Genomic DNA, 15649 nt, shown 5'->3' on the forward strand with positions numbered 1-15649 from the left:
CCTACTTTCCCAACCAGGGAAATGGTGGATGGTTATGAGAAGAATCAGAAGCGGAACTGGAGGTAATCAACCCTCCATGCATAGATAGGGTTTCCGCGAACTGTTTTGACTACATCGGACCTGTACCCCGTTGGGCCACTGTGATCGAGGGTTGGAGTCGACGGCAATGACAAAAAATCACCATGTGGAGACCAATGAGGGTGCTATGACCTCAACCACGGAGGACCGACTGACAGAGCCCTCCTGGTGAAGACCCGACAGATCGCGAACATCGGGGATTAAAACAGGAAGACTACTACCCGAGTTCAAAAACTACGTGCTACTACAGACCCTACCATCTCACGTACCAGAGACTTGGAAAAAGACTGCTATTTCAGAGACCAACTTTCTTCTTTTTAGGACCTTATCTCCGCTCGGGCAGAGGTAAGAGAGTAACAGGGTAGACACATGACATTCAAAGAGAGGATGCTTGCAGCCAAGCGTCGATTGGCAAAGCTGCAAGATGCATCGACTTTGCCTCAGGCATCACAAGGGACAGATCGTCGTGAGTAGAGTTCATACCGCACACAAGAATTTGTAAATTAAGTTCATGAGTATGCGTTGGTGCTACTCTATTCTAGTTGTAAGCACGACACTACTATTTAAGCGGTTATACTAATCAAGAGATCTAGTTCCTATCAAAACTTTTCCTCACAATAATCTGGTGTAGGCCTACATCTAGGTCAAAATTTTCTCTGAAACCAAAAATTTCTAGAATCATATTAACAAAATGGGTTTACGACAGACCCATCAGACTCAAATGTCTATTAAGTGTTAACCATACCACTAAGCATACATCAAATGGTCGTAAGAAAGACCTAGCTTGGATCAAATTTCAAGGTTTCACGTGGATACATAACTACTAAAATACATGAGTTTATCATATATAGGCTCTCATTATGAAATGTTTTCAGAACACCATAAAACAACCGAAATACGTTACAAAATGAACTAAGATAAACTTAGTTAGAAAACTCGCGACGCATAGCCCTTTCTAACGACTCATTATCGTCTCACCTTTAAACATTTTGGTTGAAAGGTGCCGTCTTCGTAGACCTATAGGGTGCGATCATACCAACACTAATGCACTGGATCCAATCAGGACCCCTCAGCTAAGTGTGTTTGGGCAAAGATAGTAACTAGGATGGGTAAATTAACATTAGTACAAAACCTACTTCTACCCATTTTCGTAACTCCATCTCATGAGTGTTTAGCAGAAACACTAAGAATAGTACAGCGATGTGCGAAATTTATATATGTGAATATAAATTGTAAGAATGCACTTGAGATAATCACCCCCACTCACGAAGTCGTTGTTCCTCATAAAACAGAATTATGTCCTCACCAAGAGGTAACCAACCAACTAGCAAGGCGCCAACCCTACGGATAGACTCTGCTACTTTTCTAGCTACAGTCACGGCAGCGGTGGCAGCCATCATGGCGTAGCTCAATGCTAACCATGCCAGCAGGAACGGAGATGGTGTCAAAAATACTAACTGCATTAACAATCAAGAACACCAGCGGGCGTCTACGAATGAAAATGCCTCAGGCCACAAACCTACGAACAAGAAGCGAAAGTTTTGGAACAAAAAGGAGCGCAACCAATATCAAAGACACGTTAAAAGACAACAACCAATGGCCACCCCTACAATTACAACAGCAGTTGCGACACACGACTCAACACTAGCCACAAGGTCTGTCACCCAAACACCGGCCATACCATATGTGGGATCACTTCCAAGGTGTAACTGTAACAGCCCGGAATTTCAGGTATTTCTTTAAATTATTTTTGGGGCACATTTAGGAGGGGACTCGGCGAGTTGGTGCACGACTCGCCGAGTAGGGCCATGGTCTTGGTCGCAGACGCGCGACTGGACTCGACGAGTCCAATAAGGGACTCGGCGAGTCGACGCTGTTCAACTGAACCCTAGCCGTTTCGATTCTGAACCGTATATAATGATATTATGGCCGTCATGTCGGGTCTTTTGGCCGATTGAAGATCCCCTGGGAGTGTGTGAGCATCTGAAGCAAGAGAGAGGACTTGAGAAGGCTTGAAGAGATTGTTAGACAAGGAGGAGCAAGGTGGTGATCAAAGGAATCGAGTACTGGAGGTTTGGAGACACACGAAACACGTTTCCAGGTAATCTTCGGATCGAAATCTGTAACTTTTACGTTGTATGCGAGTTTAGGGTTTAGGAAACCCAATTAAGGGTTAGTTAGATTATATTGTTGTTATAAGTGTTAAAAACCCCTGTAATAGTATATGTGAAAGTCCAGGAAGCCCTATATCTATATACTTCGAAATCATGCGAAATACAGGAGGCAGCGGATTGACTGCATGGCGAGGACTCGCCGAGTCCAATGATCAGACTCGGCGAGTAGCTTGAAGATTCACTAGAACTCGCCGAGTTGTTCTTCAGACTCGGCGAGTAGCTTGAAGGTTCACTAGGACTCGTCGAGTTGTTCTTCAGACTCGGCGAGTAGCTTGAAGATCTACTGGAACTCGTCGAGTCGTTCTTCAGACTCGGCGAGTGGTGTCAGGATGTCTATACTCGTCGAGTTACCCTTTGCACTCGACGAGTCCGGTCAAGATTGACCGTTGACCTGTATATATCTTAGAGGGGTCAGTTGTCTTGTTTGATAAGATCATTAACTAAGGCTGTGGTATTATAGGGAACCTGCGGACTAGCGGATTGTGTGCAAGTAGCTCGAAGAGGTTATAGCCTGCGTACTACGAGGTGAGTCTTCTCACTATACTTCACCCAGAAGGGTTTGACTGTTAGACCGGAAGGTCGTGTGTGTTATATTCATGCTATGTCTAGAGAGATAGATGCTTTATATGCGATGTGTACTTATATGTGATGTATGCTTATACGGGTCGGAAGGCGAGACTTTATGTGATAGGAAGAACGTTATGATGTATGATTTATGTGTTATGAGTTTTATGCTATATGTGCTATGTATGTTATGGGCCGGAAGGCGATTATGTTATGTGGATCGAAAGGTCCGGGCCGGAAGGCAATGTTATGTGGATCGAAAGATCCGGGCCGGAAGGCAATGTTATGTGGACCGAAAGGTCCGGGCCGGAAGGCAATGTTATGTGGACCGAAAGGTCCGGGCCGGAAGGCGTATGTGGGTAAGTCGTATACTGGGGAACTCACTAAGCATTTATGCTTACTAGTTGTGTTTATGTTTTTCAGGTACTAGTGATGACCGTGGGAAGGCGCCGGCGTGACACGTACACATTGCCACTGTTGAAGATTCTGGAGAATTATTATTTATATTTTGAAATAAACTTGGAACAAACCCTCTTGTCGAATAATGATGTTTTGTTTTTTTAACGAAAAATTTGTTTGGAAATTTGAGCTGTTACAATTGGTATCAGAGCCTTGGTTTGAGGGATTCGGGTGTACTCTTGGGTGCAACTGAACTCAGACCGGGGATTTGAGGAAAAACTTTTTCTTAAAAAATAATAAGGACATAACATTTTATAAAGGGCAAGGCGGTAAAAACAAGGGTGGAACAGTGTGTACGAGCAGCCAGCGTCCGAACGGTAAAGATCCCCAGAATACCTTACGATGTTATGTTATGCACTGAATTATGAATTGTTATGCATGCTAGAAGACTAGGTATACATGATAGGAATAGAATTGCCTGTTTTGTGATGCCTTAGTCTAGGGAGATTGCTTATATGAGATATTTGGTAGCGTGCAAGTAAATAGTACATAATAGAAGTAGAGTACTCGTTATTCGGGATTTAGGGAGGAAGATTTGGGACGAATACTGATACGGTGTGGTCGGTAGTATTGGGCCCGTACTATCGAAGGCACCGGATCAGTGGAAGACTCAAATAAGAATCTCTGGAAATCGGAGACTGGGTAGGGCGCGTATCGAGTAAAATTGTACTTGGTGGAGTCTCTGATGATTTTATGTTGTATTTCAGAGACATCATGGTTATCACACGCAATGGGGCGAGTTCGAGCGGTGCGAGTGACGAGGAGATTCGTCAGATTATTCAGGAAGAGGTAGCTGCGGCGGTCCGGGCTGAGATCCCGGAGATGTTTGGGTCTATTAAGACCACGTTGATGGAGGAGTTTGAGGAGCGGTGCGCCGCAATTTCTGAAGCTGCAGTTGCTGCCGCTACCGCAGCGGTGGCTGCTGCCAGGCCGCAAGGGGGTGATTCATTACCATTCAGGGAATTCAGCAACACGAAACCCCCTGAATTTGATGGGACGCAGGATCCGATTGCAGCCATGAGGTGGATCGCCGACATCGAGGGGTGCTTCTATACTTGCTCATGCCCGGAACACTTGAGGGTACGGTTCGCCTTGAACCAGCTCCGTCTGGGAGCGAAGGATTGGTGGAAGTTCGTGACGGTGAACTTCACTCAGGCAGAGATTACGGCAGTGACATGGGAGAGGTTTACGGAGATGTTCAGGGATGAGTACGTTCCCCCGGTAGAGAGGGAGCGGTTGATTCAGGAGTTCTTGACCCTTAAGCAGGGTACTGATTCCGTGGCAGTGATCACACGGAAGTTTCATGAGAGGGCAATGTTCTGCCCCGAGCTGGTATCTACGGAGCAGTCGCGGATGAGCCGCTATTTGGGTGTTTTGAAGAGGGAGATTCGGGAGTTTGTGTCAAACTCCACCTATCGCACTTTCACTGAGCTTTAGGCGAACGCCAGAAAGCGCGAGATTGAGTTGGAGACTCAAGCGAGGGAGGAGGCCGAGTCTCGGCAGGTGGATCGACGGCCGGCCCAGTCTCAGCCGGCAGCCAAGCGGATTAAGTTCGCTGATTCGAGGATGGGAAGTTCGAAGGGTCGCACTTGCGCGAAGTGCGGCAAGAGTCACGAGGGGGCGTGTCGAACTGGTGGTTGCTACAAGTGTGGCAAGGACGGACATATTGCCAGGGATTGCCCTAAGGGGTTTATGGTTTGCTTTCACTGCAACCAGACAGGCCATCGGAAGGCCGAGTGCCCGCAACTTCGTCAGGGAGCTACACCTACTACCCGGACTACTGAGACCCGACCGGTGAAGGTCGAGGCCCCGAGGGCTCGCGGGAGAGCCTTTTAGCTGACTGCGGAGGAGGTCCGCGCTGCGCCCGATGTTGTGGCAGGTATGTTATCTTTCATGTATTTAATTAAAGGTCGAAATGTTATGCTTATGTTAATATATGTGTAGGTACTTTCCTTGTGAACTCTATACCTGCTCTTGTATTATTTGATTCGGGTGTGAGTAGATCGTTTGTATCGTTAGCTTTTAGTCAGCACATCGGCATTAGTCGTGAGCCGTTAAGTCGGCCTTTGAGCGTTTCCATTGCGGCTGAGAGGGTGATTTGTGCTACGGAGGTTTTTCGGGGATGTGTGCTAGAGATCTTCGGGGTCGCATTTCCGATTGACCTAATTCCTATTGCGATGGGTGATGTCTGTGTCATTGTAGGCATGGACTGGTTGAGCCGATTCAGCGCTGTCATCGACTGCGAGCGTCAGTTGGTGGCTATGCGAGACCCTAGTGGGGGAGTTCTTACGGTGTACGGCGAGGGTACCCGTTCGAGAGCAGCTTTTTGTTCGGCTGCTAGGGCGAGGCAATGCCTACAGCGGGGATGTAACGGTTTTGTGGCGTATGTGATGGATACGCGGGAGAGTTCCGAGAGACCGAAGACATTGAAGGAGGTTCCAGTGGTGCGCGAGTTTCCAGATGTTTTCCCCGAGGATTTGCCGGGAATACCTCCTGCGAGGCAAGTGGAGTTTGGTATCGATCTAGTTCCAGGGGCGGCGCCTATTGCGAAGGTGCCTTATCGTCTTGCACCTCCAGAGATGCAAGAATTGTCCTCGCAACTTCAAGAGTTGTTGGGGAAGGGATTTATTCGGCCAAGTAGCTCGCCGTGGGGAGCACCGATTCTGTTCGTCAAGAAGAAGGATGGTTCACACCGGATGTGTATCGATTACCGGGAATTGAACAAGGTGACAGTTAAGAACCGCTATCCGTTACCAAGAATCGATGATCTATTCGATCAGTTGCAAGGGGCATCTTGGTTTTCCAAGATTGATTTGAGATCAGGGTACCATCAGGTAAGGGTGCGGGATGAGGACGTCCAGAAGACAGCCTTTAGGACGCGGTATGGGCATTACGAGTTCGTGGTGATGCCTTTTGGGCTCACCAATGCCCCAGCAGTGTTCATGGATCTCATGAACAGGGTATGCAGGCCGATGATGGATCGGTCTGTGATTGTATTCATCGACGACATTCTGGTGTATTCGCGGTCTAGGGAGCAGCATGAGGGACATTTGAGGGAGGTCCTTGAGGTACTGAGGTCGGAGAAGCTATATGCAAAATTCTCCAAATGTGACTTCTGGTTACGGGAGGTTCAATTTCTGGGGCACGTTGTAAATCAGGCAGGGATATTGGTCGATCCGGCCAAGGTGGAAGCAGTGATGAGATGGGAGGCACCAAAGTCACCTTCGGAGATCAGGAGTTTCCTTGGGTTGGCAGGGTACTATCGAAGGTTCATTAGGGACTTCTCCAAGATCGCAGTGCCACTTACCAAATTGACCCGAAAGGGTGTTACATTCTCATGGGGACCCGAGCAGCAGACTTCCTTCGAGACACTTCGTCAGAGACTGTGCGAAGCACCAGTATTAGCTCTTCCGGAGGGGATGGAGGACTTCGTCGTATATTGCGACGCATCGATTTCAGGACTGGGTGCAGTGTTGATGCAGAGGGGCCATGTGATAGCCTATGCATCGAGGCAGCTGAAGCCTCACGAAGCGAGATATCCCACGCATGACTTAGAGTTGGGGGCAGTAGTGTTCGCCCTCAAAATTTGGCGTCACTACCTGTACGGGGTTCGTTGTACCATATACACGGACCATAAGAGTTTGAAGTATTTGATGGATCAACCCAACCTAAACATGCGCCAGAGGAGATGGTTAGACGTGGTTAAGGATTATGACTGTGAGATCCTATACCACCCAGGCAAGGCTAATGTGGTAGCCGATGCATTGAGTCGTAGGGCGGAGGGTACTCCATTGCGGGATGTATGTTTGAGATTGACGGTGGTGACTCCGGTATTAGATACTATTCGTGGGGCACAGGCCGAGGTGGTGAAGTCTGGGATGCAGAAACAGGAGCGGGTCGTCGGGTTAATTTCAGAGTTCGTTACGGATGGGCGGGGACTCCTGACATTTCAGGGTCGGATCTGGGTGCCATTCGTGGGCGGTACGCATGTTATTTTGATGGAGGAGGCACATAGATCGAAATTCTCGATCCATCCCGGTGCTACGAAAATGTATCTGGATTTGAGAAAAGAGTACTGGTGGCCTTGCATGAAGAGGGACGTTGCTTGGTTCGTGGAGAGGTGTTTGACCTGCCGTAAAGTTAAGGCCGAGCACCATAGACCGCACGGTAAGTTGCAACCCTTGGAGATCCCTGAGTGGAAATGGGATCAGATCACGATGGATTTCATCACCAAATTGCCGAAAACTGCCAGGGGAGTCGATGCGATTTGGGTAATTGTGGATAGACTAACAAAGAGTGCACATTTCCTTGCCATTAGTGAAAGTTCATCAGCAGAGAAGTTGGCGGAGTTGTACGTGAGAGAGATAGTATCTCGGCATGGAGTGCCGACCTCGATTGTTTCGGACCGCGATGTACGTTTCACTTCCAGGTACTGGAAGAAATTCCATGAGGAGTTGGGTACTAAACTGCATTTTAGTACCGCATACCATCCCCAGACCGACGGTCAAAGTGAGCGGACGATCCAGACATTGGAAGATATGCTTAGAGCGTGTGTGTTAGACTTCGGGGGTAGCTGGGATGCGCATCTGCCGCTGGCTGAGTTTTCCTACAACAACAGCCATCATTCGAGCATTGGTATGCCACCTTTTGAGTTGTTGTATGGTAGGAGGTGTCGGACTCCCATTTGCTGGGGAGAAGTGGGACAGAGAGTGATGGGCAGTACAGAGATCGTACTTCAAACGACTGAACAGATCCAACGGGTGAGGCAGAGGTTATTGACCGCCCAGAGCCGACAGAAGAGTTATGCGGACAGACGCCGGTCCGAGCTCGAATTCCAGGTCGGCGACTTCGTTCTCCTAAAGGTTTCTCCTTGGAAAGGGGTGATTCGGTTCAGGAAGAGGGGCAAATTGGGGCCCCGGTTCATAGGTCCATTTCGGGTAATTGCAAGGGTAGGTCGGGTAGCTTATCGGTTGGAGTTGCCAGCGGAGCTGAATCAGATTCACAATACCTTCCACGTATCACAGCTGAGGAAGTGTATAGCCGATGAGGCAGCAGTGGTTCCGTTAGAAGATATCCAGGTAGATGCGAGTCTGAATTACGCCGAGAGACCAGTAGCTATCAGGGATCGGAAGATCAAGGTTCTACGGAACAAGGAAATACCTCTGGTGTTGGTTCAGTGGCAACATCGGAAAGGATCGGAGATGACTTGGGAGCCGGAAAGAGAAATGCGGGAGCAACATCCGGAGTTATTCGCAGAATGAGAGACTTCGAGGGCGAAGTCTAGTTCTAGTGGGGGAGAGTTGTAACAGCCCGGAATTTCAGGTATTTCTTTAAATTATTTTTGGGGCACATTTAGGAGGGGACTCGGCGAGTTGGTGCACGACTCGCCGAGTAGGGCCATGGTCTTGGTCGCAGACACGCGACTGGACTCGACGAGTCCAATAAGGGACTCGGCGAGTCGACGCTGTTCAGCTGAACCCTAGCCGTTTCGATTCTGAACCGTATATAATGATATTATGGCCGTCATGTCGGGTCTTTTGGCCGATTGAAGATCCCCTGGGAGTGTGTGAGCATCTGAAGCAAGAGAGAGGACTTGAGAAGGCTTGAAGAGATTGTTAGACAAGGAGGAGCAAGGTGGTGATCAAAGGAATCGAGTACTGGAGGTTTGGAGACACAGGAAACACGTTTCCAGGTAATCTTCGGATTGAAATCTGTAACTTTTACGTTGTATGCGAGTTTAGGGTTTAGGAAACCCAATTAAGGGTTAGTTAGATTATATTGTTGTTATAAGTGTTAAAAACCCCTGTAATAGTATATGTGAAAGTCCAGGAAGCCCTATATCTATATACTTCGAAATCATGCGAAATACAGGAGGCAGCGGATTGACTGCATGGCGAGGACTCGCCGAGTCCAATGATCAGACTCGGCGAGTAGCTTGAAGATTCACTAGAACTCGCCGAGTTGTTCTTCAGACTCGGCGAGTAGCTTGAAGGTTCACTAGGACTCGTCGAGTTGTTCTTCAGACTCGGCGAGTAGCTTGAAGATCTACTGGAACTCGTCGAGTCGTTCTTCAGACTCGGCGAGTGGTGTCAGGATGTCTATACTCGTCGAGTTACCCTTTGCACTCGACGAGTCCGGTCAAGATTGACCGTTGACCTGTATATATCTTAGAGGGGTCAGTTGTCTTGTTTGATAAGATCATTAACTAAGGCTGTGGTATTATAGGGAACCTGCGGACTAGCGGATTGTGTGCAAGTAGCTCGAAGAGGTTATAGCCTGCGTACTACGAGGTGAGTCTTCTCACTATACTTCACCCAGAAGGGTTTGACTGTTAGACCGGAAGGTCGTGTGTGTTATATTCATGCTATGTCTAGAGAGATAGATGCTTTATATGCGATGTGTACTTATATGTGATGTATGCTTATACGGGTCGGAAGGCGAGACTTTATGTGATAGGAAGAACGTTATGATGTATGATTTATGTGTTATGAGTTTTATGCTATATGTGCTATGTATGTTATGGGCCGGAAGGCGATTATGTTATGTGGATCGAAAGGTCCGGGCCGGAAGGCAATGTTATGTGGATCGAAAGATCCGGGCCGGAAGGCAATGTTATGTGGACCGAAAGGTCCGGGCCGGAAGGCAATGTTATGTGGACCGAAAGGTCCGGGCCGGAAGGCGTATGTGGGTAAGTCGTATACTGGGGAACTCACTAAGCATTTATGCTTACTAGTTGTGTTTATGTTTTTCAGGTACTAGTGATGACCGTGGGAAGGCGCCGGCGTGACACGTACACATTGCCACTGTTGAAGATTCTGGAGAATTATTATTTATATTTTGAAATAAACTTGGAACAAACCCTCTTGTCGAATAATGATGTTTTGTTTTTTTAACGAAAAATTTGTTTGGAAATTTGAGCTGTTACAATTGGTATCAGAGCCTTGGTTTGAGGGATTCGGGTGTACTCTTGGGTGCAACTGAACTCAGACCGGGGATTTGAGGAAAAACTTTTTCTTAAAAAATAATAAGGACATAACATTTTATAAAGGGCAAGGCGGTAAAAACAAGGGTGGAACAGTGTGTACGAGCAGCCAGCGTCCGAACGGTAAAGATCCCCAGAATACCTTACGATGTTATGTTATGCACTGAATTATGAATTGTTATGCATGCTAGAAGACTAGGTATACATGATAGGAATAGAATTGCCTGTTTTGTGATGCCTTAGTCTAGGGAGATTGCTTATATGAGATATTTGGTAGCGTGCAAGTAAATAGTACATAATAGAAGTAGAGTACTCGTTATTCGGGATTTAGGGAGGAAGATTTGGGACGAATACTGATACGGTGTGGTCGGTAGTATTGGGCCCGTACTATCGAAGGCACCGGATCAGTGGAAGACTCAAATAAGAATCTCTGGAAATCGGAGACTGGGTAGGGCGCGTATCGAGTAAAATTGTACTTGGTGGAGTCTCTGATGATTTTATGTTGTATTTCAGAGACATCATGGTTATCACACGCAATGGGGCGAGTTCGAGCGGTGCGAGTGACGAGGAGATTCGTCAGATTATTCAGGAAGAGGTAGCTGCGGCGGTCCGGGCTGAGATCCCGGAGATGTTTGGGTCTATTAAGACCACGTTGATGGAGGAGTTTGAGGAGCGGTGCGCCGCAATTTCTGAAGCTGCAGTTGCTGCCGCTACCGCAGCGGTGGTTGCTGCCAGGCCGCAAGGGGGTGATTCATTACCATTCAGGGAATTCAGCAACACGAAACCCCCTGAATTTGATGGGACGCAGGATCCGATTGCAGCCATGAGGTGGATCGCCGACATCGAGGGGTGCTTCTATACTTGCTCATGCCCGGAACACTTGAGGGTACGGTTCGCCTTGAACCAGCTCCGTCTGGGAGCGAAGGATTGGTGGAAGTTCGTGACGGTGAACTTCACTCAGGCAGAGATTACGGCAGTGACATGGGAGAGGTTTACGGAGATGTTCAGGGATGAGTACGTTCCCCCGGTAGAGAGGGAGCGGTTGATTCAGGAGTTCTTGACCCTTAAGCAGGGTACTGATTCCGTGGCAGTGATCACACGGAAGTTTCATGAGAGGGCAATGTTCTGCCCCGAGCTGGTATCTACGGAGCAGTCGCGGATGAGCCGCTATTTGGGTGTTTTGAAGAGGGAGATTCGGGAGTTTGTGTCAAACTCCACCTATCGCACTTTCACTGAGCTTTAGGCGAACGCCAGAAAGCGCGAGATTGAGTTGGAGACTCAAGCGAGGGAGGAGGCCGAGTCTCGGCAGGTGGATCGACGGCCGGCCCAGTCTCAGCCGGCAGCCAAGCGGATTAAGTTCGCTGATTCGAGGATGGGAAGTTCGAAGGGTCGCACTTGCGCGAAGTGCGGCAAGAGTCACGAGGGGGCGTGTCGAACTGGTGGTTGCTACAAGTGTGGCAAGGACGGACATATTGCCAGGGATTGCCCTAAGGGGTTTATGGTTTGCTTTCACTGCAACCAGACAGGCCATCGGAAGGCCGAGTGCCCGCAACTTCGTCAGGGAGCTACACCTACTACCCGGACTACTGAGACCCGACCGGTGAAGGTCGAGGCCCCGAGGGCTCGCGGGAGAGCCTTTTAGCTGACTGCGGAGGAGGTCCGCGCTGCGCCCGATGTTGTGGCAGGTATGTTATCTTTCATGTATTTAATTAAAGGTCGAAATGTTATGCTTATGTTAATATATGTGTAGGTACTTTCCTTGTGAACTCTATACCTGCTCTTGTATTATTTGATTCGGGTGTGAGTAGATCGTTTGTATCGTTAGCTTTTAGTCAGCACATCGGCATTAGTCGTGAGCCGTTAAGTCGGCCTTTGAGCGTTTCCATTGCGGCTGAGAGGGTGATTTGTGCTACGGAGGTTTTTCGGGGATGTGTGCTAGAGATCTTCGGGGTCGCATTTCCGATTGACCTAATTCCTATTGCGATGGGTGATGTCTGTGTCATTGTAGGCATGGACTGGTTGAGCCGATTCAGCGCTGTCATCGACTGCGAGCGTCAGTTGGTGGCTATGCGAGACCCTAGTGGGGGAGTTCTTACGGTGTACGGCGAGGGTACCCGTTCGAGAGCAGCTTTTTGTTCGGCTGCTAGGGCGAGGCAATGCCTACAGCGGGGATGTAACGGTTTTGTGGCGTATGTGATGGATACGCGGGAGAGTTCCGAGAGACCGAAGACATTGAAGGAGGTTCCAGTGGTGCGCGAGTTTCCAGATGTTTTCCCCGAGGATTTGCCGGGAATACCTCCTGCGAGGCAAGTGGAGTTTGGTATCGATCTAGTTCCAGGGGCGGCGCCTATTGCGAAGGTGCCTTATCGTCTTGCACCTCCAGAGATGCAAGAATTGTCCTCGCAACTTCAAGAGTTGTTGGGGAAGGGATTTATTCGGCCAAGTAGCTCGCCGTGGGGAGCACCGATTCTGTTCGTCAAGAAGAAGGATGGTTCACACCGGATGTGTATCGATTACCGGGAATTGAACAAGGTGACAGTTAAGAACCGCTATCCGTTACCAAGAATCGATGATCTATTCGATCAGTTGCAAGGGGCATCTTGGTTTTCCAAGATTGATTTGAGATCAGGGTACCATCAGGTAAGGGTGCGGGATGAGGACGTCCAGAAGACAGCCTTTAGGACGCGGTATGGGCATTACGAGTTCGTGGTGATGCCTTTTGGGCTCACCAATGCCCCAGCAGTGTTCATGGATCTCATGAACAGGGTATGCAGGCCGATGATGGATCGGTCTGTGATTGTATTCATCGACGACATTCTGGTGTATTCGCGGTCTAGGGAGCAGCATGAGGGACATTTGAGGGAGGTCCTTGAGGTACTGAGGTCGGAGAAGCTATATGCAAAATTCTCCAAATGTGACTTCTGGTTACGGGAGGTTCAATTTCTGGGGCACGTTGTAAATCAGGCAGGGATATTGGTCGATCCGGCCAAGGTGGAAGCAGTGATGAGATGGGAGGCACCAAAGTCACCTTCGGAGATCAGGAGTTTCCTTGGGTTGGCAGGGTACTATCGAAGGTTCATTAGGGACTTCTCCAAGATCGCAGTGCCACTTACCAAATTGACCCGAAAGGGTGTTACATTCTCATGGGGACCCGAGCAGCAGACTTCCTTCGAGACACTTCGTCAGAGACTGTGCGAAGCACCAGTATTAGCTCTTCCGGAGGGGATGGAGGACTTCGTCGTATATTGCGACGCATCGATTTCAGGACTGGGTGCAGTGTTGATGCAGAGGGGCCATGTGATAGCCTATGCATCGAGGCAGCTGAAGCCTCACGAAGCGAGATATCCCACGCATGACTTAGAGTTGGGGGCAGTAGTGTTCGCCCTCAAAATTTGGCGTCACTACCTGTACGGGGTTCGTTGTACCATATACACGGACCATAAGAGTTTGAAGTATTTGATGGATCAACCCAACCTAAACATGCGCCAGAGGAGATGGTTAGACGTGGTTAAGGATTATGACTGTGAGATCCTATACCACCCAGGCAAGGCTAATGTGGTAGCCGATGCATTGAGTCGTAGGGCGGAGGGTACTCCATTGCGGGATGTATGTTTGAGATTGACGGTGGTGACTCCGGTATTAGATACTATTCGTGGGGCACAGGCCGAGGTGGTGAAGTCTGGGATGCAGAAACAGGAGCGGGTCGTCGGGTTAATTTCAGAGTTCGTTACGGATGGGCGGGGACTCCTGACATTTCAGGGTCGGATCTGGGTGCCATTCGTGGGCGGTACGCATGTTATTTTGATGGAGGAGGCACATAGATCGAAATTCTCGATCCATCCCGGTGCTACGAAAATGTATCTGGATTTGAGAAAAGAGTACTGGTGGCCTTGCATGAAGAGGGACGTTGCTTGGTTCGTGGAGAGGTGTTTGACCTGCCGTAAAGTTAAGGCCGAGCACCATAGACCGCACGGTAAGTTGCAACCCTTGGAGATCCCTGAGTGGAAGTGGGATCAGATCACGATGGATTTCATCACCAAATTGCCGAAAACTGCCAGGGGAGTCGATGCGATTTGGGTAATTGTGGATAGACTAACAAAGAGTGCACATTTCCTTGCCATTAGTGAAAGTTCATCAGCAGAGAAGTTGGCGGAGTTGTACGTGAGAGAGATAGTATCTCGGCATGGAGTGCCGACCTCGATTGTTTCGGACCGCGATGTACGTTTCACTTCCAGGTACTGGAAGAAATTCCATGAGGAGTTGGGTACTAAACTGCATTTTAGTACCGCATACCATCCCCAGACCGACGGTCAAAGTGAGCGGACGATCCAGACATTGGAAGATATGCTTAGAGCGTGTGTGTTAGACTTCGGGGGTAGCTGGGATGCGCATCTGCCGCTGGCTGAGTTTTCCTACAACAACAGCCATCATTCGAGCATTGGTATGCCACCTTTTGAGTTGTTGTATGGTAGGAGGTGTCGGACTCCCATTTGCTGGGGAGAAGTGGGACAGAGAGTGATGGGCAGTACAGAGATCGTACTTCAAACGACTGAACAGATCCAACGGGTGAGGCAGAGGTTATTGACCGCCCAGAGCCGACAGAAGAGTTATGCGGACAGACGCCGGTCCGAGCTCGAATTCCAGGTCGGCGACTTCGTTCTCCTAAAGGTTTCTCCTTGGAAAGGGGTGATTCGGTTCAGGAAGAGGGGCAAATTGGGGCCCCGGTTCATAGGTCCATTTCGGGTAATTGCAAGGGTAGGTCGGGTAGCTTATCGGTTGGAGTTGCCAGCGGAGCTGAATCAGATTCACAATACCTTCCACGTATCACAGCTGAGGAAGTGTATAGCCGATGAGGCAGCAGTGGTTCCGTTAGAAGATATCCAGGTAGATGCGAGTCTGAATTACGCCGAGAGACCAGTAGCTATCAGGGATCGGAAGATCAAGGTTCTACGGAACAAGGAAATACCTCTGGTGTTGGTTCAGTGGCAACATCGGAAAGGATCGGAGATGACTTGGGAGCCGGAAAGAGAAATGCGGGAGCAACATCCGGAGTTATTCGCAGAATGAGAGACTTCGAGGGCGAAGTCTAGTTCTAGTGGGGGAGAGTTGTAACAGCCCGGAATTTCAGGTATTTCTTTAAATTATTTTTGGGGCACATTTAGGAGGGGACTCGGCGAGTTGGTGCACGACTCGCCGAGTAGGGCCATGGTCTTGGTCGCAGACACGCGACTGGACTCGACGAGTCCAATAAGGGACTCGGCGAGTCGACGCTGTTCAGCTGAACCCTAGCCGTTTCGATTCTGAACCGTATATAATGATATTATGGCCGTCATGTCGGGTCTTTTGGCCGATTGAAGATCCCCTGGGAGTGTGTGAGCATCTGAAGCAAGAG

General features: G+C 49.0%; 1 protein-coding gene and 1 long non-coding RNA gene across 2 annotated transcripts; both read left to right on the top strand.

Annotated features, from left to right (window-relative positions):
- The first annotated feature begins 2716 nt into the window (after nucleotides 1-2716).
- Nucleotides 2717-4781, top strand: LOC128128075 (uncharacterized). Its single transcript, XM_052766878.1, has 2 exons — nucleotides 2717-2777; nucleotides 3983-4781. Exon 2 carries the CDS (start codon nucleotides 3990-3992, stop codon nucleotides 4710-4712), a length of 723 nt encoding a protein of 240 aa, XP_052622838.1. The 5' UTR covers nucleotides 2717-2777; nucleotides 3983-3989; the 3' UTR covers nucleotides 4713-4781.
- A 3920-nt stretch (nucleotides 4782-8701) lies between these two features.
- On the top strand, nucleotides 8702-10957 carry LOC128128044 (uncharacterized). Its single transcript, XR_008225639.1, has 3 exons — nucleotides 8702-8967; nucleotides 9501-9565; nucleotides 10771-10957. It is a non-coding gene; the product is annotated as an uncharacterized LOC128128044 (long non-coding RNA).
- The last annotated feature ends 4692 nt before the right edge of the window (nucleotides 10958-15649 follow it).

Source organism: Lactuca sativa, chromosome 8, assembly GCF_002870075.4.
Source record: "Lactuca sativa cultivar Salinas chromosome 8, Lsat_Salinas_v11, whole genome shotgun sequence".
In the NCBI taxonomy this organism is placed as follows: domain Eukaryota; kingdom Viridiplantae; phylum Streptophyta; class Magnoliopsida; order Asterales; family Asteraceae; genus Lactuca; species Lactuca sativa.

What these genes read in the sequence shown, in the direction of transcription:
- LOC128128075 (XM_052766878.1), top strand. Translation starts at nt 3,990, where the DNA reads ATGGTTATCACACGCAATGGGGCGAGTTCGAGCGGTGCGAGTGACGAG.